Genomic DNA, 26,536 nt, shown 5'->3' with positions numbered 1-26,536 from the left:
TATCTTGACATTTATTACAGTATTCTGCAGTAGAAGTTGTGGTAAACAGCGTAATATTGTCTCCCAAAAGCATCCACATTTGAAAAAGAAATTGTAGATTTTTGTTAGAATTTGGCTGTATTTTTTTTTTTTACAGCAATTTGTTTCAGTGTAACCAAAGATGTAAAACCTTTACTGTCCCATTTTCCCTGATCCCAGTAATCACCTGCCTCCATCATGCACCTGTTGTCTGGTGAAAGTACAGGCAGGCACGTGACACATGACAGGACCTTACTGTAACGATGAACCAGTATGATAAGGACACTCAAGCTCGTCTTAAATGAAGTGAGTGAACAGTCAGAGAGCGACTACAGCTCAGCGGTCAGACCTGCGCATCCACTTGTTGAGTTCACCGTCGCTCTATTTAAAGAGGCAACAACATGGCACGCGCTCTGGTCAGACGGGAGTCGGTGGAAACGGAAATGCACAAGTCCGGAGACACAAGAAAAACCTTCGTTTACACCAAGAAGAGGGGCTACGATGTTACCCGAAATCCCCCGCTGAACAAGGTCAGTGTGGGAACTCGGCTGTGTGTGTGTTTTTAGCTTGTTAGCTTGTTTCCATTAAAGACGGGGGTTGACAAGCTAGCTGCTGCCTTCAGGCACTGTAGGAAATATGATAACTGTGAAAACTCAAGCGTCAATATGAGCGAGGAAAGATGGGAGTGGTCTGCAATAGCATAATTAACGAGATTTAGCTGACTTTTATTGTGTGAAAATGCTCAACCAGTGACAAGTTACAGGCTTACAGCAACGTTTTGCTAAGAAGTGTTTATTGCTCATGTGAAGGACTGACACCTAGCTTACTAAAGTGTGATTTCGTCACACATTTCGTGACGTTCTTCTTAAAATTACCACAAAACAATAACTGTCAATATATTTAAGATATGTGTTTTCAATTTTATTTCATCCACAAGTCTTATTTATTATGTATGTACGGCCGGTCTGAGCCTTTGAGAAGCAAGTGAACCCAACATTAGCCAGGAGGTTTAGGTATCAGCTTTAGACGCGGTTATATTTAGATTTAAAGAGACCAAACAGCATTGGCACACAACGAGGGGCTTTTGTTAGTATTGCCCAGTCACGTATGACTTTACAAAGACTGTGGCGGTGTAGTAGTGCATTATTAACATGATTTATGGCGACTCAGGCCCATCTTCCCTCAGTAAATATGTGATTCAGCATATTGTGACAAGCTGCTGTGAGTTCACTGTGGATATCTTGAGAAAGATAAATCATGGCAGACCCCGTAAATGCTTAAGATTAAAGCTTGTTCTCACTTTCTATTCTTAGTAAAATGAGGAACAGTGCTGGAAGTTGCTTAATCATGAAAGAAAAATGCTGAGTAGCTTTCCTGCAGATCATGAGATAAAGGGAAGACAGCATGTTCTTATGGTTGGGAAATGCTTCTGAGATTTCTAATATGATTACTCTAACTGGTTGTTCCTGTTGAATTAGCCTGATGTATTTTTTCCCATGCTTTTAAATCCTTAACAAAAGAGCATCTGGCAGCCGTTGAGCCGTTCCAGTGTTTTCTCCTGGTTTGTGTGGTGGGATGGGGCCCCAGAGGTCAAGCTGTGGTGACAGGGTCTCTGTCCATGGTGCTGACTGACCATCAACAAAACTTGCTGAATTCAGGGCCACGCTTATGTTAAGTGTGCCCTACGAGCAGAGCAGGGTCTGACTGCTCTTTGTCAGACTAATTTTAGCACACTTGAGCGCTCTATTTTTGCCCTCTGAGAAGTTTTCTGCTCTTGGAAGCAACAGGAAAACAATGTCTAATCTTTGAGGGATTCTAGTATATTTCACTATGGATTTGCAGGTCCAGTTGCTATATGTTTTAAGTTTAAAAGCTGCACCACTCTGATAAAGGTTGCAGTCAGTTCACCAAAGTTGACTGGTGTAAACAGTGAGCTGATAAGTGAGACAGTGGAGTTCCAACAGGCCAGTGTGTGTGTGTGTGTGTGTGTGTGTGTGTGTGTGTGTGTGTGTGTGTGTGGAGTGAGGGGTGGCAAGCTGGTGGCTGCACAGAGACCGGTTTGTTAGACGAGTTAATAACTCCACTCCTGAGACTGCCACATGCCACACATCAACTCTGTGTGTTTGTTTTCATGTGTGTAACTGTGCATGGCGTGGTGGGGTGAGGGGAAGCGGGAGCACAGATGCATTATGAGTAATAAGGACAAATTAGGGAACACTTTGTAAACTAGGTGGGTTCAAATGTCATGTTTTGTTGTGAGAGATGGCATTTAAGTTTAAGTCATGTAATCGTTCATGCTGTGTGTAGTAACATAAAAAAATTGCATTGCAAACTGCATTAAAATTTGGAATAAGTTGCAAAAATGGTCACCTCATGTGTGACACTTAGCAGGTCTGTTTGATTTCACTGTAGCACAAAACAGAAGGAGATTCTGTTCCCATATAGCTCAAATAGAGCAACATCCTCTTTTGACATCGAGTAATATGGTTTATGGGAAATATGACCCTAATTTGGAGACAGAAAAGCACAAGAATGCCAAGATTTCACAAGTAAATTCACAATGACGCATTCTGCAGGTCCTGCAGAACCTGATGACTTTTGAGCATTTGTGACAGTGGATTGAGTTTGTCATCTCACTACATTGTAAGGTTATCTGCCATCTCTGTCACTGTCTGCCAAAGTTCTTTCACGTCAGTGTCTAGATTCATTCAAGGGCAGCTACACTATTATGTATTTGTATCATTACGTAGCTTTCAAGGAGTGTTCCTGATGTATTAAAACCATCAAATTCAAATGTTGTATGTATTTGTAGGCCCTCAAAATGCTATTTTCTCAAGCCTTTCTAAAAACTTTTTTCCTTGTGTCATGACCTAAATTTCTGCACAATGTTGTTGCTACATTATAAACCTGCACACTGCTATGGACAACACGCTAGCTTGGTTCCAGAAGTGACACAAAAGCAAACAAACTAAAAAGCAACTTTCAATGTGCTGTAAGTCAAATTTACAGTTTCTGTCTATAGATTCTGGTGGCTTTGAGGGAGCGGAGTTAATGTCTCCAGTTCCCTGTTGGAAAGAGCTGTCTGATGGCAAGGTCAAACATTAAAATAATCTAAATAAAGTGCTTTTTGATAACAGCTGAGTGGGTGTTTAAGTTTAATAAACATAGAAAAGAATGCACATGGACCCAGCCTTTAAGATCAGCAGCTGAGAAATCTCTTATCTAATCTTCGCTATCTCTTCTAGCTTCTCTAGTCTTTTTCTGGAACTACAGGCATCTGCAAAGAAAAACAAACTACTGACATTTACAAGCACGTATTAATTTTTAGCAAGATCGACTGACTGAGCGCTGCTGAGTGGCTGACAAACATTCCAAAGTGTGGACTCGCTTCACTAGGTCAACCAAGCAACATCAGAATGCAATATTAATGTCAGGGAACTCACAACAAAAGGGAAAATGACAAGTCCTTCACTTATACACTAATCTATCATGTTAAAGTAAAAACTTAAGGCCTTAGCCTACTGCCAGTGTTAAACGATATTCTGTGACCAATCAAATTCTATGGCCTGTATCGTTACAATTTGGCTTCATGAAATGCAAAGTGCATTGTGCGAGAAAAAAGAGGGAAATCTGCAATGTATTTACTTAAATTTTCTTGAATTAGAATGAAAATTATTTCCACTGTGTTGTTTTTACTCCTGCAGCTGTAGTGCAGTCCCCCAGTGAAAAGCAAAAGCTGTTTTCCAGTGTAGAAAAAGGAAAAATGAGTCAGGGCTAATAATGTCCCAGAGCAGTCATTACAGTGTGACTCAATATGTCACTACGCTCTTTCAGCACAGTGGAATCTCTGTGGTTTAGGTGTAATAATGACTGAAATACCAACAATACATATTTTTGAAACTAAGATGTTCTTTCATGCTCAAGAAATTACCCAAAAAAGAATACATTTGAAAGGGATATGAAAGGTTGAAGATTTTTTTAAGGCAGATTTGAAACTGAATTCAGATTTGATAATATGCTACCGTTTTTTCCTATTAGAGCCATTAACTACTTACTACTTATTTACTAATTGTAATCGTGTATCTTCAAATATAGCCACAGGATATGTCCTGAGCCTGGGCTGTTGATTCAACGCAGCAGGTGTTTCTCATCATAATGTTTTTTTTCAGAATGCTTCAGAAAATAAGCAGCATCAATGTTCATGTTAATATTGGCACCATTTGATCCACTGTGGCTTCATGTTAGAAAGCTTTCGTGGTTCAGGGGGATAGTTTCTTCTGATACTGGCCGCTTTTTGAATTGCCACCTCGAAAACCCCCTTTGAATTTATATAATTAAGTTTTAATACGATCAAAGAACTTTTTTAAAATTCATATATAATCTCTTCAGACTGAGGTGATGCTGTTTGTAACAGAGGTCAGTCTGGGACCTATAGCTTCAACGCTTAAACCTGACCCAGTAAACTGTTTGTTTACATCTCAATTTACACCTTGAGGCTTTGAATGGAGCCAGTGTACAAGAGGGCTCATAAAGAGGGCTACATAGATTGACCTAAATTCATGTGAAAGCACGACCGGTCTAGCACTTACGATGTTACACTATATTTTGTCTGTTTTAATAAAGCTCTGTTGACAACTTGACCTCAGGCATTTAAATCTGGAGCCTTCGATGGAACAGTGACATAAAGTGCCACAGAGACACAGGAATATCATTTTACTCACAGTTTTAAGACGAACACTCCCTCATACGTTTTACTTACTCGTTTCTTTCTCCATGTCCTTAGTTTTTCTTCTGAGTGATGTTAAGAGTGAATGTTACGAGAGCCACAATGCTTTGTTCCTCTGTTTACAAGAAGTCTTTTTTTCTCCCTTTTAAAATTGGCCATCCTAAATGAGCTCTCAATTTGTGCTGTAACATTGTTTTGGAAAAAAAGTGTGGTTTTATAAGATTAATGACATGAGAACAAAAACTGGGCATGAAACTTTCAGCAGCAAGGATCTGAGGAGCCTGCTTTGACAGTTTGTACACAGCACAGTAGTTTGTCAAATCAGACCTCTAAGAAAAGGGTGAATTTCTAAAACCATGGTATTTTTTTACAAAAGAAAATTAAATCTTTTTTTTTCAGGCCTTTTATTGCCTTCCGGACATTTTTGCGGGTCCATGAATGAAGCTCATCATGAGTTCTTTTTCTCAGCAGCGGTTTGAGGAGCTTGAGTCACAGGATGGATAATTGATCTGTCAATCCGATCAGAGCTGATTAGATCAATTGATGAGAGGACCACTGTTACATTTTACCTGCTTGTATGACTAACCTCCATTCTAAAGCTTCGATTCTCTCTGCGATTAATCTTTTAAATTCTTTGTAAATGTTTTCTTTAAATGGGTTTCAGTCTGAAAAAAAAGTCTGAATCTGATTAAGTAATGGTCCTGCTCAAAAAAATACAAGATCAGTATGTGGCGGTAGATGTTTTAATCGTGTCAGGCCGCCACAAATAAATGAATGTGTGGGAAACCCTTCATTCTCGTACTAAGTTATTCTGCAAAGCAGGTATTTAGCTTATCCTGGTTGGTGGTTGTATCTGATCAACCTGAGCCTCTCATCAGTTGGCTAAAGTGACCCCAAACACAGGCTCCCTCACACAAACACAGGTTGGCGTCACAGTAGAAAAAAAAGGTTTCTTATGCAGCCCGGTGAACCGTCCACTGTCAGCCCTGTACATGAACTGGGGCGAGGAAATTAGAGGAGAAGGTAGGAAATGACTGCTAAAGAGTGTTAGTGGCCAAGTACAGGCAGGCTTCTGTGGCTCAGGCAGTGGCACATTGTTGCCCTCCTTCTGATTTTAGCGAGCCCCGGGGATGAGGTATGTTTACCTCCCTCAGCTGACCCACTTCACCTCTAACAGGGGCCAGTCACAGCACAACCTGCTAATTGATGCTGAGGGATGCAGCGCTGAAAGCAGCCTGTCCTCACATCGACAGGCTTCGATTTCCTTTTAATCTCTCCACTCTCTCACTTATACATGAGCTGATGCCTGCACACACAGCTTTACCTCACTCTTTGGCTCCCTCCTTCCTCTCCAGAGGTGGAACCGGATATTATAGGTGTGTTTTGTGTGTGTGCTCACTGCGCAATAAAGAGATGAAATGGGGTGCGAGGTGTAGAAAGGGTTCTCTGTGGCAAGGAAGAGAGTGCTGGCCACGCTCCACAGACGTCCTCTGTCTCTCCGCTTGATCACACATTAATGAAGCATCTGTGTGAATCCTGGCCCTCAGTGCGTCTCTCTGACGGTGGTTCCGCCTGCCACGGCCTTGAAAAACAACAACAATAACAACCTCCTTAAAAATGCTCTTAGCACCCAATCAGGGATGCTGTTTCACCTCAAACACTGAACTGAGCTGTCGGTGTGTCGGCAGCAAACAGATGCCCATTCACTGGCTCCATACTGTAGGGGAAGCAAGCGGCAACTCTTATGCTAAAAAATGAAGGCAATGCGGAAGTGCCAAAAACTGCAGTACATCAAAAGGCCACCTGAGGCTCACTTTAAGAGCAAGTCAATCCCCATAGACAAACGTTAAAATGCCAACCTTAATTGCAGAAATACATGTTTACAGCCTGGTCCCTAATTTATCCATTCTTGACTGTCCAGGGTGCAAATTTTTACATAACTCAGCCGTTTACATTTATGCAAGGCTTAATAACTAGGGTGTTTGAGTGACAAGTGGATACCATCTGTTCACACATTGCTACTGTAGTTGGTCTGGTATTGTAACCGTAGTGTAACCCCAGTTTCAAAGTATAGTTGTTTTCAGTTCATGAAAGTTAGCTGTAATGTTTGGTCGCCTAATAAAGTGGTATTGAGCCTTTGGTTGTGCAAAGATGCTGGGTATTGAGTTTTTTCGGTAGTAGTAATCCTACATTTTGTTTTAATGGTTTAAAGACTGTATTTTGCTGGTGAAAATAGCATTTGCATTAGCATGAACACAGTTAACCATAGCTGTAAATGGACCATGCTAGGCAGTAGTGTAGTGATAGCTGATGACCTGGATGCATTACTTGGTAGATGGGTATGTTACTGAGGAGGAAGTGGGTGTACTTGCCTGCATATTCTAATGACTTTTTGGCTGATAGGTGGGTACACTATAAATGGCCGGGAAAAAAACGGTGGGTATACCCTGTATACCTGCATATACCCTCCACTACACCACTAATGCTAGCTAAGTTAGCAACTACTGTTAGGGTTATCTTCATGGGTGTATTAAGAGAACTGGATACAGTGTTGAAGGCAGTGCCCTATTCATTCCTATTATAATTGCTTAGTGGCTCATGAATCCAAACTGGTCCAACTGTAGCATTTAAAATGACCCAGATGCTCAACACTATTTCTCCTCTTTGTGGCTCATAGAGCAAGCGCTGGAGAAAATTCTGATGGCTGAGTGCGTCAGAGTGGCAAACTCCAGCTGGCCAAGCATCTATCTTCTCGTTTAGTGCTCTGCTAAAGGGTTAAAATGATGGATCTAGTCCTGATAGTGAAACGAGCCACTTTGTGGGGGTAATGGCACTCACAACAATGTATGATTTACAGACTGATTAACAGACATCTCTTTTGCCATGTTAGTCAAAGGAAAAAAAGTATTTCTGGGCTGCAGCATTTGCAATTACATAGTTTGGCCACTACAATATTGGCTTCAAAGCCTGGCGCACTTCCGAGGGGCCTGTTTATCTCTGCCCAATTCTCCAAATACTATCTCTTCTGGATCTATGTTTTAAGATGTTGCTGGCCAAACCGCCAAACTTCAAAATAAGTGACTAATAACTAAGGCTTCAAAATGGGAGTCTACAAACCAGTGGATGATGTCACGGTGGCTATGTCCATTATTTTATATAGTCGAGGTGAAAGTGACAAGTGCAGTCAGTCAGAAAGGGTGGAGATTTTAAGAGCTGCAGCTCCCCTCCAGTCTGTTTGTTGACCTTTTTTACAGTTTCACAGCAACTGTCTGGCAGGCTGCTGTACTTGTTTGCACAAAAACATCAAACCTGACGATAGTGAATAGTAGACTCACAAAAACTTGTTTTGTAATATAGCAGGCCCCTGAGTGAGAAATGATGTTGTCAGTCATGCTTTTAGCGCTAAATCCCAAGAACTCATATTGAGCCCCTTGATTAAACAGTAATGTTTTGTTTATTGAGGTTTTTTAAAATCACTCACGGTATGCATCATTTGAGCCTATGAATGCTGAATAAAATGGAGAGCCCGTGCCCAGACAGCGCTGCAATTGGATGCCCCATTTGTAACCACAGGCTCCACACATGACATTGCAAGATGGCCCTTCAGATAAAAGACAAAATGTAAGAATCTCTGTTCTCAGTAAGTGCTGAACAAACACTGTATCTGGTTGGGCATTGAGGATGTGCTGGTATGCCAAATGGCGATGTTCCTGATAACCTTCTGTAGCGACTGGAAGTAATTAGGCTCTCATGTTAGACTGACTCTGGTTTGGCTGCTTCACTCATGGACTGTAGCCCCCAGAAAAGATTTTTTTTCCCTCACCGGGTTTGCATTTTCCTTTAACCAAGACCAACGTAAATAAATTTAGCAACAAACGAAGAAATGAGAACAAATATGCTTAGCTCTTAATTCCTAAATGGGAATATTTCTTTATCTTTGTGACTCTCTGAATCCTTCACTTGGGGAATGTGTCATGCTTTGTTGGTTGCTCCACAGCAACAGATCTGCAGAGCTTTCCATGTGAAACCTAATGCGCTCCAGCCGCTCTGTGTTTCTAGCAAGGCCTGATAAGGGTTTTATAACCGTGCATGCACTCTAACAGAATTATGTCACAATTGGTAAAAGGTGCCAGTGAGAAAGCAGCTGGATGACCTGGCACTGACTTTACTCAATGCAGTCTGGAACTTTGGTTCCCACTGAGTCACCATGTCAGCACGACACAAGGATAAAGTTCTGCAGAGTCAAGACTTATAAAAGCTTTGTGCTGACAGTTTTCTGTGGTGGCGAAGCATTACAGCCATGCTTTATTTGTGCTGCTAGCCAAGTTTCCCATGAGCCTTGGTAATCTTTTTACATTTATCAATCTCTTGGCTTTCTGGACCTCATCCATTGTCCCATCAACATTTCACATCTGAGGGAAAAACCTCTGATGGATATTTGTGATAATAGAGCTGTGGTTTTTATGTCAATATTTTTGTTATTTCTAAACTGGTTTAGATAAGGAGTAAACTATGAGCCCCTAATGATGCTAATTCTGACAAATGTCAAGCTTTATCCCGTTCATTCCCCAGTCCTTAAATAGTTTAAATTTCTGGAAATACAGTTCTTAACTTTTTTTTTTTTTACTGTGAGTTAGATAAGAAGACCACATCAACTCTCCAAAATAGATATGAAGCTAGAGCCAGTGTGTGACTATCTTAGCTTAGCACGAAGACTTAAAGCAGTGACACCTCGTGTTGACAACATTAAGTAACTACACATTACTCCCTGTAACAGCAACTTTTTAACATTTTGGATTTTAAGAAATGAGGTATCACATGTTAATTAGTAAGTTGTAGGATAAAGCAAAGGGCAGTAGAGTTTCAGTCAAGTAGTGGTCCATCAATCCCTTTTTTTCCAGACTAAAATATCTCAACAAGTAGCCTATTACATGGAGTGTTGTAGACATTAAAGGTCCCCAGAAAATGAAGCCCTTTGCTGGTTCCCTTCATTTCCTTTAGCACCACCATGAAGTTGATATTTTTAGTTTGAGTGAAATCTCTTGATAAATACTGGACGGATTGTATGAAATTTCCCCATTCCTACAAAGTGAATGTTATAATTTTGGTTAACCCACTGACATTTCACCAGGCAGTTCCATTAGGTCAAAAAATATGAATGCAGTATGTCCAATACTTTTACGTTTTACAACCAAAACCTGCGAAACCAAAGACATTCCCATCATTTTCAGTTGTTCTTTGTGTCAGTGCTAATTATCAAGTCTTAATTATGCATGTTAACACGATTAATTAAGATATTAAATGTCAGCATGTTAAAGGGTAACTTCAGTGTTTTTCAACCTGGACCATTCTTCCTCAATGTTTCAATGTTTTTGTATCTGAGTGACTAATGGAGACAACAATATTTGAAACTGGTTCAGTATTGAGTGAGAATGCAGCAGCCAGCAGTGTCGAAGTACAGCTAAAGTAACCACTCAGGGCATGATCGCTGGTCAATTAACGTCCAGAAAAAGTGTTTGTTTTTGCGACTGACTTACTCAGATTATTATTATATGTGTCTGACAACTAATGAAAAGGATCCCTGGATAAAGACCTTTTTGATAAAGAGTAACATCCTAAACTAAGCAGTCACAGCCCTGAAACCTTTATCACTTAAACTTAAAATTACTTAAAAAAAGTAATTTTATCAGAGTAAAACACACTTCATTCAATGACGAGCAAAACGACTTTTGTTTTCATTAAAAATAGGTTAAAATATGCTAGCTCTAGGCACATCAAAATTACTGTTTATTTAAAAAGAGTCTGGTGGGTTAAGTAATAGCGATTTTGTGATTGTATCTGTTGGTGTGTTTTTTATTTATTAATTTTTTTCATCTTTCTCTTTAACAAAAAGGTCTGTCTCTGTAAGATTCTTTCCATAAATGGTCAGAGACTTAGAAAAATTTAAAAAAAGGGTCCGTTAGTGGCAGAAACAAACACTGAGTGGTTATAGCCTATTGCAACCTGTTTCATCAGAAAAACATGGCAAAAATAGGGTTGAGGTTAAAAAATACCAGAGTTACTCTAACTTTGTCATTGTGAGTACCATATAGCTCAAAGCATCACTGTACTTTAGTACAGCCTCACAGAGCTGCTACCATGGCAGATGTGTGTGGAAAAATCAGCTTCGTTGCTACTCACATTTTAAAAAAAATCTCAATCATGTGTGAGTAACTTTTCCAAAAACCGTGGCACAGGAGATTCTGACATCACTGCAGTGTTTCTGGGTGGGGCAAAAATGATGTGAAAATGCTGGTTGTGTGAAGGCTGTTTAGAGCGGGATGACAGTGGTTATGTGAGGTTGAACTCGATGATGTTGGCAGTCAGATTACAAGCCTTCGTTTAACTGAGCGGTGAAAATGGAACAAACCTTTCTCTGTTCAGACTTTCTGCAGAGCAGCTGCACTTGTCAGTCCTCCTCACTAGGTGGACCGCAGAGCTCCATGCATATGTGTGTGTGAGTGTGTGTGGGGGGGTTGTCCCAGGTGTGGCCAGGTGTTTCAGGTTGACCGCACGCATTGCTGGTGACCAGACATTCCTCTGATGGACTGGAGTGGATCGGGCAGACAGAAAGAAAGTGCACCCTCGTTCCCCTCCAGTAGCCAACCACAGCTTGAGCTTTCCACACATACAGACAGAAACACATACTCCAACATGTCCATAAACCAGTTTAAAAAACATTTTAACCTGCAGCCCCGAAAGTGCTTTTATTAGTGTTTTCTTTGGGGCTGGCTCAGAAGAGTGTAATTTGATCAGATGGTCACTTCAGCTGTCTGCACACACACATGTGATTGTGATGCTGTTTATTCAGCAGCAGGTCCTAAATAGCTCTGCCTCCTCAGCTCACCTTTGTGTGTTTTTGAAAGGTGGTCCTCATTCATGGGAGGACAACGGAGAAGCCATTAACTTGTCCCAGACAGAAAGCAGGAGACAGTCTGAGCCTCATCACCTTCCTATGAAGCTCATCTCAAGCATCCCACCTCTTTCAGCCTCTCCTGTCTTTTCCCCCTTCTCTTTTCCTCAATGCTGCTTTTGTCTGTTATTTTGCTGGAGGTCCTGCCATGTCTTAGCAGCAATAATTTAAAGGAGTATTTTGTTTCAGCGTTCTGCAATGTTTTGGATATAGGAACACGAAGTAGTACATATAGTATTCCCAAGATCAGAGAGATGGTTATCATTAGGACTTATGCTGTGTTGACTTACAGCCCCATAAAAATGCTGTGGAGGTTTACATTAATGGACTTTAATGGTGTGATAAAGAACCATAAATCAGTTAGTTGATGGGTCTGGTCACACCAGCATTTTAAATCCATTAATTCCAGTGGATTTCACTAGAATCGCTGGATTTGCCTGTGGGGAAAAAGTTAATTCATGCAAATTTTTCTCTCAACTTTTGTGGACTTTGTAATGATTATGTGCTGCTGACAAATTTTAAGCCATTTTAACGGATTTGATCTTTGATTGAGTTGAGAGCTATTGGAGGAAGCTGTTGTAGCTTGTCACAGCATGGTTCAGGATGTAGAGTGGCTCTTTCTCTCTTTTTCTCTCCTACAGTCAGCATGTTGGAGTATCCTTGGGCAAGACACTGAACCCCAAACTGGTCCTAATGGCTGTGCCATCGTAGTGTGAGCGCATGTGAATTTTTAACTGACGAGGAGACCATCATTATGTAAACGGGTGAATATGGCATGAAGTGGAAGAAGTGTTTCGAGTCTTTGGAAGACTAGAAAGGAGCTGTTATTAATTTATTTATTATTTTTTATCTGTAGCTTATCCTATTCAGGCTTGCAGGAGGCTGGAGCCTGTCGTGGCCACATTGGGCCGTAGTTAAACACTGCACTACTGTGCCGCCCAGCCTTATATCAGTGCAAGTCCATTTATCATCGCATATTAGCTCTGCTGCACCATAAACGTTCCTATAGCTTCCTCTGTCGCTTGGTCAGTAGATTGGTCAGTTGGTTGTTCAACAAAAATCTCCCCACCCACGCACAGTTCTCACCCTATGAGGCTAAAATTTGGTGTCATGTCTAGTGTGTCTGTGTGTGTATGTGTAGGTGTATGCTTGTAATTATGTCAAATGGCTCAAAGAGGGAAGTGGCAATGAAAGTGGCCTTTGGCCAAAAGGCACATCATTTCCAAATAGACTCATTTGCACAAAATTTTGTGGAAAGACTAGTCATGAGCAAAAGGACAGCTGCATGAAGGCATAGATTAATGCACATATCTGGTTGCAGCTATGCAAATTTGGACTTGTATTTAATCCTTCTCTGTTGGATTACTTCATGAAAAAAGAATGGCTTGCAGAAGTTATGAGACAGGGCCTGATGGTACAAATATGTTTTCTGAATAAACATATTATTAAGAACTTATTTTGCTGTTGCAAGTTGACTAGTGTGTTGCAGATCTGATTAGCATCTCATCAGCTATGGAGGTGTAAAAACCAGCCCTGTGAGGTGTCCCTGGATCCCCAATTTTTAAACCACTTAGACAAGTGGATGAATTTTTGCTGTGCCACTTGCTGTTGTAATGAGGCTCAAATCTGCATTTTCAACAGGTTTTAAAAACACTCTTACCAATATCTTTCCCTTGACGCCAAATGCTCTTATCACCAACACAAACATGGATGTTTAAAAAAAACAGCAAACAACTAGCTGTTTCTCTCTGATATGAGGAGCTGTGCCCTTTATCATTGACCATGAGCTATAGCTTTACTGGTGACAGTGTTATGGCCCTTCCCTGTGTTTTAAAAGCTGTAATGTTTGCTTTGTAAAGTTCTTTCCTTTCACATTTTTACTGTCTGGGTGCATTTAGAGAACCAGTTGCCGAGTAGGTGGTCATTTTGTCACAAGAAATTTCTGTCGTCACAGAAACAAGCAGTGACAACAGGAAAGCACATTTCAATGGAGCCTTTATGTTGTGATGCACCCCCCCTTCAGTCACAGAGGTGAGCAGACAGACAGAGTCACTGTTGTTTTATTAAAATCTTTAAGAGGATGCTATTCTCCAAATGCAAAGTGAGTTGTAATTCACCTGTTTGCTGATTTTTAATTATTTATTTATATATATGCTTGGCACTCTTATCTGTGACTGCAAAATCATTCAGGAATTTTGAGACAGCCTCTGGAATTGGGTTGGCTCTCTGTGAGACCACAAACAGATTAATTGGAGATTTCCAGTGCCAATATGATAGTTCAGTCAGCGGACACTTCACTGTGCAAGTCAGGACATCTTGTTGTTTTCTCCGTTTTAATGGCCTCTCTCAACATGACTCAGCTGTGGAGCATTTCTAGATGATTGCTCCAGAGAAAGGACAGTACAAATGTGTCTACATTCGAAGAGAATCACAAACACCTGTAATGTCAGACAGACATGGCTGTCGAAGCCTGAACTCGGCCAGTGAATGCTGAAGCACCCCTTGCCGAAAGTGAATTGGCTTGGAAGGCTTGGATATTTTCCCGGCAGCACTCAGGCTCCTAAGGGACCTGGATTGAGGAGCATAAAAAGGCTGCCTCAAGGGGATTGGCTGCGTTTGAAGAACCCTGCGTGTCCGCTACCTCCACCCACTCAACACTGCCCTCCCTGAGTCAACAGCGGCTCGGTTTCCAAGGCTGTTTGACCAACAAGCATGTCTGTACATTCACAAGTTGACACCTCCTGATTTAAGGAGCCTCGTGCTTTCATATTTGCTCAGCATAAGGAATTTAAGACGCTCCTTTTGGTCGGCCTCAGGGCTTGGTGTAGCTAGGTGGGGATCATGACTCATGAAAGTGAGAGGTGAGTTAGAGGCAGAGTCACTGTCTGCTGTCTAATGGCAGATTAGGACAAGAGATGCGCTGTTGTAGTTCATCTTGAAAGATTTTCAATAGATACAAAGGAAGCCAGGGGAGTTAACGTCTTCAAACACTGTTTCTCAGGTCTATTTCTTGTTTTGCCAAGATTGCTACTCTATTTATTATTTAAAAGAAAAATAAAACAAAAATACAGCTTCTAAAATCAAGCAAAATGTAGTGCAAGTAAATCCAAAATTCCATGTTTAAAATATGTTTATATTGTACAGGAAATTATATGGCAAAAATACATCAGTATGCCTTCTGTTTCTGCCCAGTAGATGCATAAATACAGTAAACACACATCAGTGGCACCCATACAAAAGAGAAGGAAAAAACAAACTAAAAAAAAAAGAAAACGTTGCCTTTTAGCATCCATGTATCTCTGGTACTAGTCATTAGTTAGCTCAGATGTTGCAAAACAAACACAGACAAAGAATCCTGTTATTACTGATAAATACATTGTGTTACTGCAAATACACAGAGGGAATACTGTAACATTATTACAAAACACAGTTCTCTATCAAAGTTCCCACCATGATGTACATAGGAAGTTTCTCTCTGTCTGCACTGGAACCTAATAATAAATTCAGATTTCTATCAGAAATAAAATAACACACTCAGAGGACATTCCCTTTACAAAAAATGAACTACTTTTTCATCATCATCAGCAGCAGCAACCCTTACTCAAGTAAAAGATGTGCCAAAATTATTTCCTGTTGCTCCCTTAACTCTCAGTAACCACATAGTCAGAATGCAACAACAATTGTCAATTTTTTGTTGTTGTTATCTGTTTTTTTTTTTTTTTTACCTGGTTATAGTAGTTTAAGTACCCAAAAGTGACTGCTAATCGCTGCTGAAGCTCATCATATGGTATTGAGTCTTACATTAGCCAGAAAGCCTTTTTTTACCATTGGAGAATCTCTGGGTCTAAAAGTGGAGTCAATTAGGATGCGCCTTACACCGCCATTCTTTCTAATGGCCAGCAGGGGGTGGCTCTACTGGTTGCAAGAAGAGGTCTGAATGTGTAGAATATTTTGAGAAAATGACACTTCCTCCAACTGGATTTATTACATGAGTAAACATTTTCCTAATGGGTAATGGGTTGGCTGTTGCTAGTATCATGTCTTCAATACATCATGATGTCCATTTTATAAAATATAGTTCCATTTAGAGAAAATAGTTGATAAGTAAAGTTGATAATGCTTTAGGGTGTGGCTACCTTGTCCTTGACATGACTCTACCACAGCGACGTGACAATACATATACCCCCCAAAAAACCACTGGTTAGTCAGATCCACCTTCTTATCCAAATATGGTCACTTCTGGCTTCAAAACCCAGGGTAGCAACAGACAAATTGCCCAACCCGAGACTTCAAAACAGTAACCCACAAACCAATGGGTGATGCCACGGTGGCTACGTCCACAACTTTTATACAGTTTATGGTTTTGTCAGAGGCAAACTGTTATAAGTTAAGCAAAGTCGGGTCATTGTTAGTGTATGAATCGAGTGCAATGTCTTTTTTCAACAGGAAAACACTTCACTGTTATATAAAGTCCGTTAATCAAACAAACAAAGAGACAGGCCAAACAATTTTTCTCATCCAAAAATGAAATGAAGCTTAAAAAGCCGACACACAGAGTTCTGTTTCTGCCTTGATTGCTCCTCATTTTGTTGTGAGCATGCTTTTTCTCAGTGCTGCCATCTGACAGCATTATTAGCAGTGCAGTGCAGACATGTTGATAGAGAAAACACTAGTTATCTTTCTGATTAATGGTGTTTGGCCCCCTGAACAAAGTGTGAGCGCCATAGTCCTCGGTCTGCTAATGACTGAAGTTGTTTAGGAATGGGAATGCACATGCAGGCCCTACACGGCACATTTGTTGGGAGGCATTCATTGGGAAAAGCTTAGTCAGGCAGTAAGATCCTGAGAAGAGAGGGATCAGAGCTGATGTGTGCTCTTTTTCCTCCTCCTGAGAGGAAGGGATGGATTTAAAGGGCTTTATTAGCAGGGCAATCCTCTTGAACCCTGCTACGGCTGCCATTCTAGCAGGAAACAGATGGGGGGCATCTGGCCTTTTGCTGAGAAAATCTACAGGATTTGGACACAATAGGACAACCTGGTAGTCTATAGCTCCACTGTGAATACAAAAATATTCAGAAGTAGGAATTTACACAGGCAACAGGTTGATACTGTTTAGCCATTTAGCTTCATATTCAGGCTTAAAGGAATACTTCCCCCCCAAATAAACCATTTATATAAATTCTCAATATATCCTCATACAACTGCTCATATAATATCTTGCACACAAAACGGTTTGCATGATATCTGACAAATCAGCAAATCAGCATAAGTTATTGTGGTTAGTATTAGAAAAGAAACATGGTGACAACATGCCTTAAAAACTCACACTTTTCCTGGTCATGTCAACGCATTGGTCATGTGATCACAGCCTTCCCAAATATGTGGATTATACACAAAATACTAGCTCATTATTACATAGGATATGTACATTTTGTTGCATTACTTTTGTTAGAAAAACACTGTAATAGTGCATGAGAACAGCCTGAAATGACCTAAACTGTGTAAAGCTGAATATCTGAAGAAATCTTGCATGCCTCCACAGCAAATGAAGAATTCAAAACCAGAGGAAGTCTTGATGAATTGAAGTCATAGGGTCTGTGTTAAACACTAGCAAAATTATATTAGAACATCTATTTACAAACGTTCACAAAATTCGTGCAGTAGTCTATTTTCTAAGTCTGATTTATCAAGTCGTATGCTCAACATTTCTGATACAGACAGCCCTTTCTGACAGGGAACTGACATGGAACTTTTCTATGCTCTTGTCAGGGACAGACCCAACTGACAAAAACAGTAATTTTACCTCGCTGAACACAAAAGTTGCTAATCTAACACTGCCTCAATCAGTTAGTTAATTTTTTTTTTTATTACACAAACAAACTATAATTAGTAAATTCAAATGATCAAGGCTGCAGTAGAGCAGCAGCTTCCATGTGTAGTGAGGTAAAATTGCTGTTTTTGTCAATGGAGTCTGGCCTTGAAGTGCAAAGGCTGTCTGTTTGGGAAGTACTGAGCACAGGACTGGATAAAAGAGACCTTTATTGTACTGCATGAGTTGTGTTAGAGTTTTTAATCAGATTGTTTGATATAATTTTGCTGTTGTTAAACTTGGACCGCTATGACTTTAATTCATAAAGAATGTTCTTAAGAATGGTCTCAGTTTTTTAATTCTTCATTCACCATGGAGGCATGTAAGACAAACAAAGTCAGTGTAACAGGAGGTGAGTAATTGATATAAGATATATGAGGTAAAGCATTCTATTAACAAGTCAGAATAATGGCAATCAGTGTAATAGAACCAGCAAAATTGCTATTATTATTCAGTGTCACTGGCTTTCAAACTTTTACTGAACTTTACCTTTTATTATCTTTTCCTTAAAGGTAGATTAGCCATTGTGAGATATCTACTGTATCAAAGTGTAAGCCTTGTCAATCATAAGAACAAAAAATATATATCTATCTATACTGACTTTGAGACAAATGTTTGTTGAACTCATTGGCCTATTTCCAGAGGCATTGAACAGTCTGCACGTTGAGGCCTTGTTTCCGTTCTGCTCTATAAATTATTAACGGTCTCTTTGTGTGTTTCATGTGACATTGAGGCCCTATACATTCCTGTTTTTTTCTGTGCCTTTTATGAAAGATGGAAATAGCAAATGCAATGATTAGACACGGGCTATAAATTCTAACCTTCCTGTATCAAACTACCTAATACCTCAAACAGGCTCTAATCGTAGACATATGATTTACTGTAGATATATGGAACGTTTTCAAGCCTATGTCCCACTTTTAAGTAATGTCACACATACAAGGGGTGCACAGTATTGTGCATTCTTTATCTATAATATCATAATCAATGTATCTTTATTGCATTATATTGTACATTCAGCGTACACTCTCTGACTTGGGTCGTCTCTGGGGAAGTTCAGCCTCGGCTGTTGTCTCACATCCTGCTTTGAATGACCCGTTTGTCTGGTGCTTTATGCAGGTGGTCTGGTGTTCCTCCTTCTGGCAGGTTTATTGAGCTCAGTGTGCAGTCCTGTCTGTCACTGATGGTCCTCTAACATATGGAGGAGAGGGACAGGAGATAATGAGCTCTCTTTGATTGCCTCTAAGCCACAACAGGATACAAGCCATTACAGTACGTCATTATGTAACAGTTCAAAAAACAAAAAAACAAAAAACAGCACAACTCCTCATCCATAAGACTGTTACTATCCATGCTAATGTATATGTACCTACGATACCTGCATGGATATTTCGTGAATTTCATGCTAAATGTTCTACCAAGGGTCATACTTAAACTGGATCTCTGCATGCACCATGGTACCCATTTTTTGCATGCAGGTGGTACATCTTCACAAAGATTTCTAACGCACATTGAAAATAGCCCCAGGTTTAAGACAATGCCAATCACTTAATTTAACCACTTAATGAACTTTTACACTGAGAGGTCGATACTCTACCACAAACAAGCCACACAATCAAGTTTTCTCTTTTTCACTATAGGTAACGCGCTGTCCAATTTGGCAACTTGACTGTCAGTGACAGGTTGTTTTTCTTATAGATCAGATGTAATGGATGATAACATTTATTATATGCCTTCCTGCAGCAAAATGAAAGGTATTTTTTCTGAAGACATTTTGACATATCACAGTTGGAAAAAATCGGGTTTTAATGATGAAATGAACAATGGCTGAATTTCATTTGGCTGCTTCTTTTACAGGATCCTGGATATTATGCATGCTGGCTTAATCTCATGACATACTGGGACACTTAGATAAAGCCATCTTTAATGTTAATGGCAGTTTTTGATGCTGGAGTTTGCAAATTCTTGTGTAATAAATCCTGCTCTAGTTAGCAACAGATGGCACAGAGAAGGTGGGTGAACACCGCTATCACTGACTTTTTTGGGAGCAAATTTTACTGTATACTTTTACACTTGCTAGACATTGATGGGAATGCAATTCAGGTTTTTAGTTTTAAAACAAACTAGAAGACCAATTAACATTTTGACCTGATGATGGCACAAGATGAAAAGTTAAGGGATCAACAAAGTTATCACAACTTATCCTGAGGAGCACATGAATGTTGAAACAAAACTTCATGTCAATCTATCAAATAGTTTTTGAGACAATTTGTAGCCACAAATCAACCTGCTGGTGGTCCTAGAGGGAAAGTCAAGGCAACGTCAAAGTCGTTAAGATTCATCGTCTGAAAACCATGAATGTTTGTAGTGAAAGTTTATGCCAATCTGTGCGAAAATGTGCTGGTGGTGCTACAAAAAAGTCAGAGCTGAAATTGTTACATCTTCTAGGAACTATGAATGTTTGTTCAAAATGCCCAAACAACACAATTTAATCGACAGACAGACAGCCCTACATTACTATCCCTAAAGCCGCACAGTGAGTGTGGCAAAAGAATGGAATATTGCTATAAAGTAGCACTCATTGAGTTACTCATTTTATTGCCCTTTCATGATCTTATATATTTCACTGGTGCAATACAACTGATACTACAGCATTCCAAAATCAATATTTGACCTAATAGATGGGTCAAAAAATACATTAAAGCCTGTGAGTGTAATGATTTCCAGATGTAATGACATCACATCATTTTAGGTTAATGGCTAATTGTACTTTTTTTTTTTGAGGGGTTAAGGTTTTGGGTAGTTCATACATTATTTACTGAGGTCTACATATCTGGTTTTCTTGTTTTTCTGTACAAGAAAAGCTTTTGCACATAGGCTAAAGATGTTAAATGAAATGCAGAAACAAAAGTGGCATCTCTCTCTCTTTTATGTGGTCGTTATGGCTTTTGAGCAAACGCTTGTGTTACAGTGAAGTTGTTACAGGAGATTCATTGTGGTCATTTGTAATGGAATTTCCACCAGAGAAGGAACTTCCATTTTGACACAGTGGACCGACCTTAAGGTAGTTCTGGAGTGTCTCAAGGTTCCCCTTAGTACAAACAGTCTCTCTTTCTCACTGTCTCTAACACACGCAAATATGTGCACATGCAGTCATGCATACAAGCATGCACATACAAACTAATGTGCACCAGGGTGTGCAGGGTTTTCCATTCTTCAGTGCTACACCTGCAGGCAGGGGCCATAAATAAACCATCCATTCACTCTCTGTGTACGATTAGAAACATTTAGGAAAACCTTCAGTCAGTGACAGAAAACCCTAAAAGACCCTCAAGTTGGCTTTGTAAAATGGTTGCATCTCTTCACTGAGCTTGTTACTGTGTGGTTTTATGCCTTCGTGCCAACAGTACTGAACGTCTGTGTGTACATCCGTATGTCCCACTGTCGTGAACTCAATATCTCAAGTACACCTTTCAGGAATTTCTTCAAATTTGGCACAAGTGTTCTCTTGGACTCAGCAGTGAAATGTTTAGATTTTGGTGGTCAGAGGTCAGGGTCAATCTGACCTTGCATCTGTCTCATTCTCTGCGTGATCTCAAGAACGCCCTAAATGAATTTTTTCAAATTTGGTACAAACGTCCACATGGACACAACCATAAACTGATTAGTTTGGTGGTCACGAGTCGAAGGTCAAGGTCATTGTGACCTCAACTTTTTGAATTTCGCACAAAAGTGAGATTTGAGAATGATCTGTTTAGATTGTGGTGGTCAAAGGTCAACTTTACTGTGACCTTGCATCTGTCTTATTCTCGTTAACATGTTATCTCAAGAACATCTTGGGCAAATTTCTTCAAATTTGGCACATATGTCCGCTTAGACTTAAGAATAAACTGATTACAATTTGGTGGTAGAAGGTCAAAGGGTAATGTCACTGTGACTGACCATAACTCAAGAATTAATACACCAATTCTGAAAAGAAATCCCCACAAATGTTTAATAGGATATAATGATAAAAGAATATTTTTTTTCTCAAAAGGTTAAAGTTCAAGTTCACTGTGACATCATCACGTTCTGCAAAAACACTTTTCAATTTTGTCAGTCACTGAGGTGATTTGCGTGAATCCATCCATGTTTTTACAGACATACATGTAGCTGTAAGTGTAACTTGACTGGTGCATGGAGGCATAAAACTACAAGGCAGTAATTAAACTTTAGGTCAGATGCCGTGTCATCTTGATGAAAAATTGAAAAGGTGCCAGACGAAAGATTTTTAGGGTAATGCTGTTGCACCTGTCATGTGTTGAAGAGAAAAAAACAGTGAAATGCATCAGAGGGCAGAGGGCAGCAAGCGTATGATTCTCTGGCATGTGTGGAGCTCTGAAATTAGGGAGTGTGTCTGGGAGAGAAGGGTCATTTGAAGGCCTTTTTGTTTGCTTTTAGGGTGTGCATTAGTGCTTCATCTCCTTGGGAAATGAGCACAGACATCTCTGACCTTCATTGTCACGTTGCTGCTTCAGACTGTAGAACTCCTGAATGTTGAGACTTGGAATGTTCAGTTCTGCTTTGACTGAAACGTAGCAAAGCAAACGTCTAACCCAATCGTCCTCTCAGAGTTTTCTGACACACTGTGTACATTCTTTGAACTTTACAAGTGTTTTGGTAGTCGTGAGCTTATGTTTGTTTTTGGCTTTCAGTGAACATGTGCTAACCGTGTGTCAGCCTAACCAATCTGCTTGCTCCACTGAATAATTGGATGTGCTTCCCTGGCTCTAGTTTTAGAGGGATCACTGATCGAGAGATTTCCAGAGCAAAGCCACAGAGATGATTCTATTTCTCATGCTTGTACCTGATTTAAACATAAGATCTGAGGACTGTAAGCAGAGGACATTTGTAGGGGAGTGGGTCAGAGAAATCAGCAGTGCTGGATGTGTATAGATCTAACTCTGTTTGACAACACTTTGATGAAAATAGCTGCAAGTACACTGGCTGCAGAATTGGCTAGTGAGGTCAGGTCGCAGCGAAGGGGCTCAGGTTTCTGTTCCGCCAAAGTAACCTCGGGAAATTACTTAACCTCTATACTCACTCCAGGGACACCTCCACCTGGCTGCTGCTGCTGTACAAGCAAAAAAGTGAATTCTTCCTTGGAAAATGTACATATTTACAACGGTGTTATAGAAGTAGAAGTGTAAACTGTTGGAATGCACATAATGCAGTTCATTAGGTTGCAGTTCATACTTCTCTGCAAAGGTGCAGGTCTTTTTGAATAGTTTAAGTGGCCACAAAGTGCACAGTGGCTGTAATGTTGTTACAGTATAGAATTTCATTCAGTTTAGAATCTGTAATGTGGTATGATGAATGACATCTTTATGTACGCCACAATGATGGGTCCTGGTATTCCTCTGTATTTTAGATGCTCAATTTAATTTCATGTTTGCTTTGTACCATTTACTAATCTTACTGTAAGTATTCAAATAATATTGTAGTTTGCAATTTTGTACAAACCAAAAACCAGGCCAACAGATGTCAATTAAACTGCCAGTTTTGACCTATGATTCACTTTTTTTTCATTTATTTATTACTATTATTATTGTGGTTTAGTATAATGACAATTCGTAGGTCACATTGTTGTGAGGCCATATATGAGCTGCTGTGCAGCCGCAGCAGGATGACTGTTTCAAGATAGATGGCCTTCTTATGTTGCTGCTGTTTCCACTTGATTGCTGATGCCTGTGGAATTGATATAGTGTAGGATGACTGCTATGTCCATTTGGAACAATGAGTGCAGTGATGCCATTAGACTTGCTTCCTCAAAATCAGGAAAGGCATTCCTGTGAAGCGTGGGCCCAATATGTAGCTCTTTAAAAAGATGTGGTTTAAGTTTACCATGAAACCCGCAGAATTTGCCTTTTTGAAACCAAAGAACATCTGTGGACCTTCTCCATATGGGTGTATAATTGAAATGATTGACACCCACACTGATCCCAGGACCCCCCAATGTATGTGAGATATCCCATCATCCAGTGCACAATGATTGACAGCAGCCCTGCTTTCAATCGTGCACTCTCTCCTCCCTTTCTGTCTTTCTAAGTGGTTCCTAGAAAAGAGAGAGAAGATGGACAGAGATCATTTATAAACAGGGAGGACAAAAATTTGTGGGCGCACTGTAGAGTTAAAGGGGACAGGTCAGCAGTTTGAGCTTGGGGGTCAGTTTTGTGTTTGACAAGAACCAGTCCGTGCTTGCCTTCATTCAGATTCATGACTGCTGTATGTTTTACAGATCAAAAGCAGAAAACCCCAGCATAAACCCCACATGCATGCACATACTGGCATGAATGAATGCATTCATTTTCTCTCCCACTTTCTGTCTTTCTTGCCTTTTATCACTCCTCCAACACACACTTACTCACTCGCTCTAATGTAAAATGTATGAGAACTCATGAGAACACATCATATGTCGCCAAACTGGGTTTGTCACCTGCTGCCTCCGCCGTGCACCGGAAACCACTAAAGACCTCTGTAGAGATTTAACACCTGCTTCATTTCTCTCTCTTTCCATCTCTTTAAGAGTTTGACCAGAAGGGCTTCATAAAGGCCAAAACCAATATTTGGGATTGAAGCTGTTAATTACATATTCAGTTCCTGTAACTTTAACATTTTCATGCAAGAAAGTGAAATTCACCAGTCATTGATTGCAAAGGTTTATATGGCACTGTCCTTGACCAGGTCACCATAATGCTCATTGACTTAAAGGGGACCAATTATTCTTATTTTCAGGTTCATACATGCTTCATTGTTCAAAAAACACTGAATTTTCCTCAAACTGTCTGTGATGGAACATTTGTATTCATCCTCTGTCTGAGATGCTCCGTTTTAGTGTCTCTTTAAGCCCCCTCCTGAAAATGGCAAGTCTGCTCTAAATGGTTAGTGTGTCTAGGTCTTCCGCATCGGCTGTCTTGGTGTCTGCACTGTCATTGTAACCAGGAGAATGACTATAACAGAGAATAGCAGCATTTTGTAGCTTGTAAATCACCTGTAAAAGTTTCTAAGCCAAAATCTTCACATCTGGACATGTGTGAGTATGGTCCAAACGTAGGTAGAAATTAACAACATCAGCAACCAAGATTACTGACGTTAGCATGTAGCTTCTAAGGATGAGCGGGGACCTAGCCAGAAGTTATTTTAAAAGTGAAATTTATATATGTAGATCAGAAGTTGCTTTATTTATTATGTATTAGAAATCTATTTATAGAACAGCCTCAAGATTAAGCCTCAGATAATTTTTGATCACAAGATTAAGAAGTACAAATACGGACTTTGACACATTCTAAACAGATATTAATCTTAATCGTTAAAACTGATATTTTATTTTTCATTTTTATTATCTGTACTGGACTCTTGTATTCATTCAAGAATTTGGTCCGACCCAAATAGCTACATGTAGCAGTGTATATAATGCATAATGCATAATCTTAGGTTTTTGCCTATAGGGATTACTTTTACCCACACTTACTTCTTTACTTGAAACTCTTTCCATGTTACTATGAACATCTGACATTGTAACATTATGTATGATAGAGAATAAGAAAATGAATAGGTCTACTTTAAGCCTTAATAAAAGTCCTCTGTCTACCCCAAAAAGACCCTAATCTCTTCTCCTCAGTTCCTTTTCAGTCTCTCTTCCCCTGTCCTCCACCCTCCTGTGTATCTCTCTCGCATTCACTCATAAGCCTTTCCTCTCACGCCTCTCTCTGTCACCTCTCACCTCCCAATGACTGGAACAAAAAAATGTCCTGATGATATTTTATGGTAATCTTTGAGGGGACGCTTCCAAACCTCCCTGCTGTGGCTGGATGAAAACAGCGATACAGCAGCCCTGAGCTGGCTGTTTGAGGAGTCAGTGGGAGTCTGTTCAGCTGGGGCCTCACTCTCACAGCCAGAGAAACTGGAGCAGGATCTGGTTGGTGTCAGGTCTCCAGTTCAACTCTCCTGGGCCTTTTTAATTTACAGTCATCTATCAAGTGTTGCTTCCATGTGAAATCTCTGGACATCTTCAGTAGCAGTCTCATTTTTGTGCACGGACACTGACACAAACCAGAAACTTTGGGAACTTACTAAATTTGCATTAAAGGAAAAGCACCCTCTTCTTGTATTATACCAGAAATGAGGATTGGTCCTGTGGTACTGGTGTTAACTTCCAGTTTTAATGTAACAACTGCACCATTTTAACCAGTTTGAGTAATGTTTGCTAACACATAACAGTGCCCAGCAGTCTTTGGATATTACTGAGCCTTTAAAAAATGACACAACATATTTGAGATTTAAGACCTCAGTAAATACTACTGGGCAACACTTTCATCTGGCTTGAGTCGAGCTAAGACGGTGCCAGTTTAAACCGCTGCAACGTTTTTTCTGCAACGTTCTGACAGTTTTATCTTGTTGTGAATCTTAAGTCTGAACCAGACTTAAAGGTCATAAAAAAGTTTTTTAATCAGCCATCAACATGAACACACCACATAACTTCAGTGGTATCAGTAAATGTAGTTGTAAATGAGGTTTGGGGATTTGGAAAATGCTCCCCATAGCCTGCTGATTGGTCTGATACATATCTAACTAGACTTGATTGGTTGTCATTTGATATTTTTGACACAGCTTGCATGATATAGACTCAGCTATGTGATGACAGAGGACCCATAAAGCAGAAACACCTGCCATGATTTTGGGTCCATGTGCACAGCTTCATATTGCTATCCAGTGACTTCAACACAGGTTAACCCTTTAAACTCAACAGTAGAAGAAGATTGACAGTGCCTGGATTAGTCTTTTTGCTTATTGTGATGTATTTTTTTTAGTATCTTATAATGTATCATGTCCTCAACCTCTGGAAGGTTATGCAGGTCAATTTTTTAAAAAAACAGACGTTTTTCATTTGATTTTACAAAATAAAAACATATTGATGCAAAACATTTTTAAG

The 26,536-nt window shown here is 39.9% G+C and overlaps 1 protein-coding gene across 1 annotated transcript in view; it reads left to right on the top strand.

Moving 5' to 3' along the window:
* Positions 1 to 277: 277 nt before the first annotated feature.
* The window catches only part of me1 (malic enzyme 1, NADP(+)-dependent, cytosolic), a 96,222-nt gene continuing 69,963 nt past the window's right edge, over positions 278 to 26,536 (top strand). The window contains exon 1 of the mRNA XM_042490757.2: positions 278 to 548. Within this exon, the coding sequence (XP_042346691.1) occupies positions 420 to 548 (129 nt within the window). The 5' untranslated portion in view covers positions 278 to 419. The remainder of the gene's footprint in view (positions 549 to 26,536) is intronic.

The sequence above is a fragment of the Plectropomus leopardus genome, chromosome 11 (assembly GCF_026936395.1).
Source record: "Plectropomus leopardus strain MGB_pleo_1.0 chromosome 11, ASM2693639v1, whole genome shotgun sequence".
NCBI classification, from domain to species: Eukaryota; Metazoa; Chordata; class Actinopteri; order Perciformes; family Serranidae; genus Plectropomus; species Plectropomus leopardus.
Note: the sequence above shows the minus strand (reverse complement) of the source record. Positions and strands in the feature narration are given on the sequence as shown.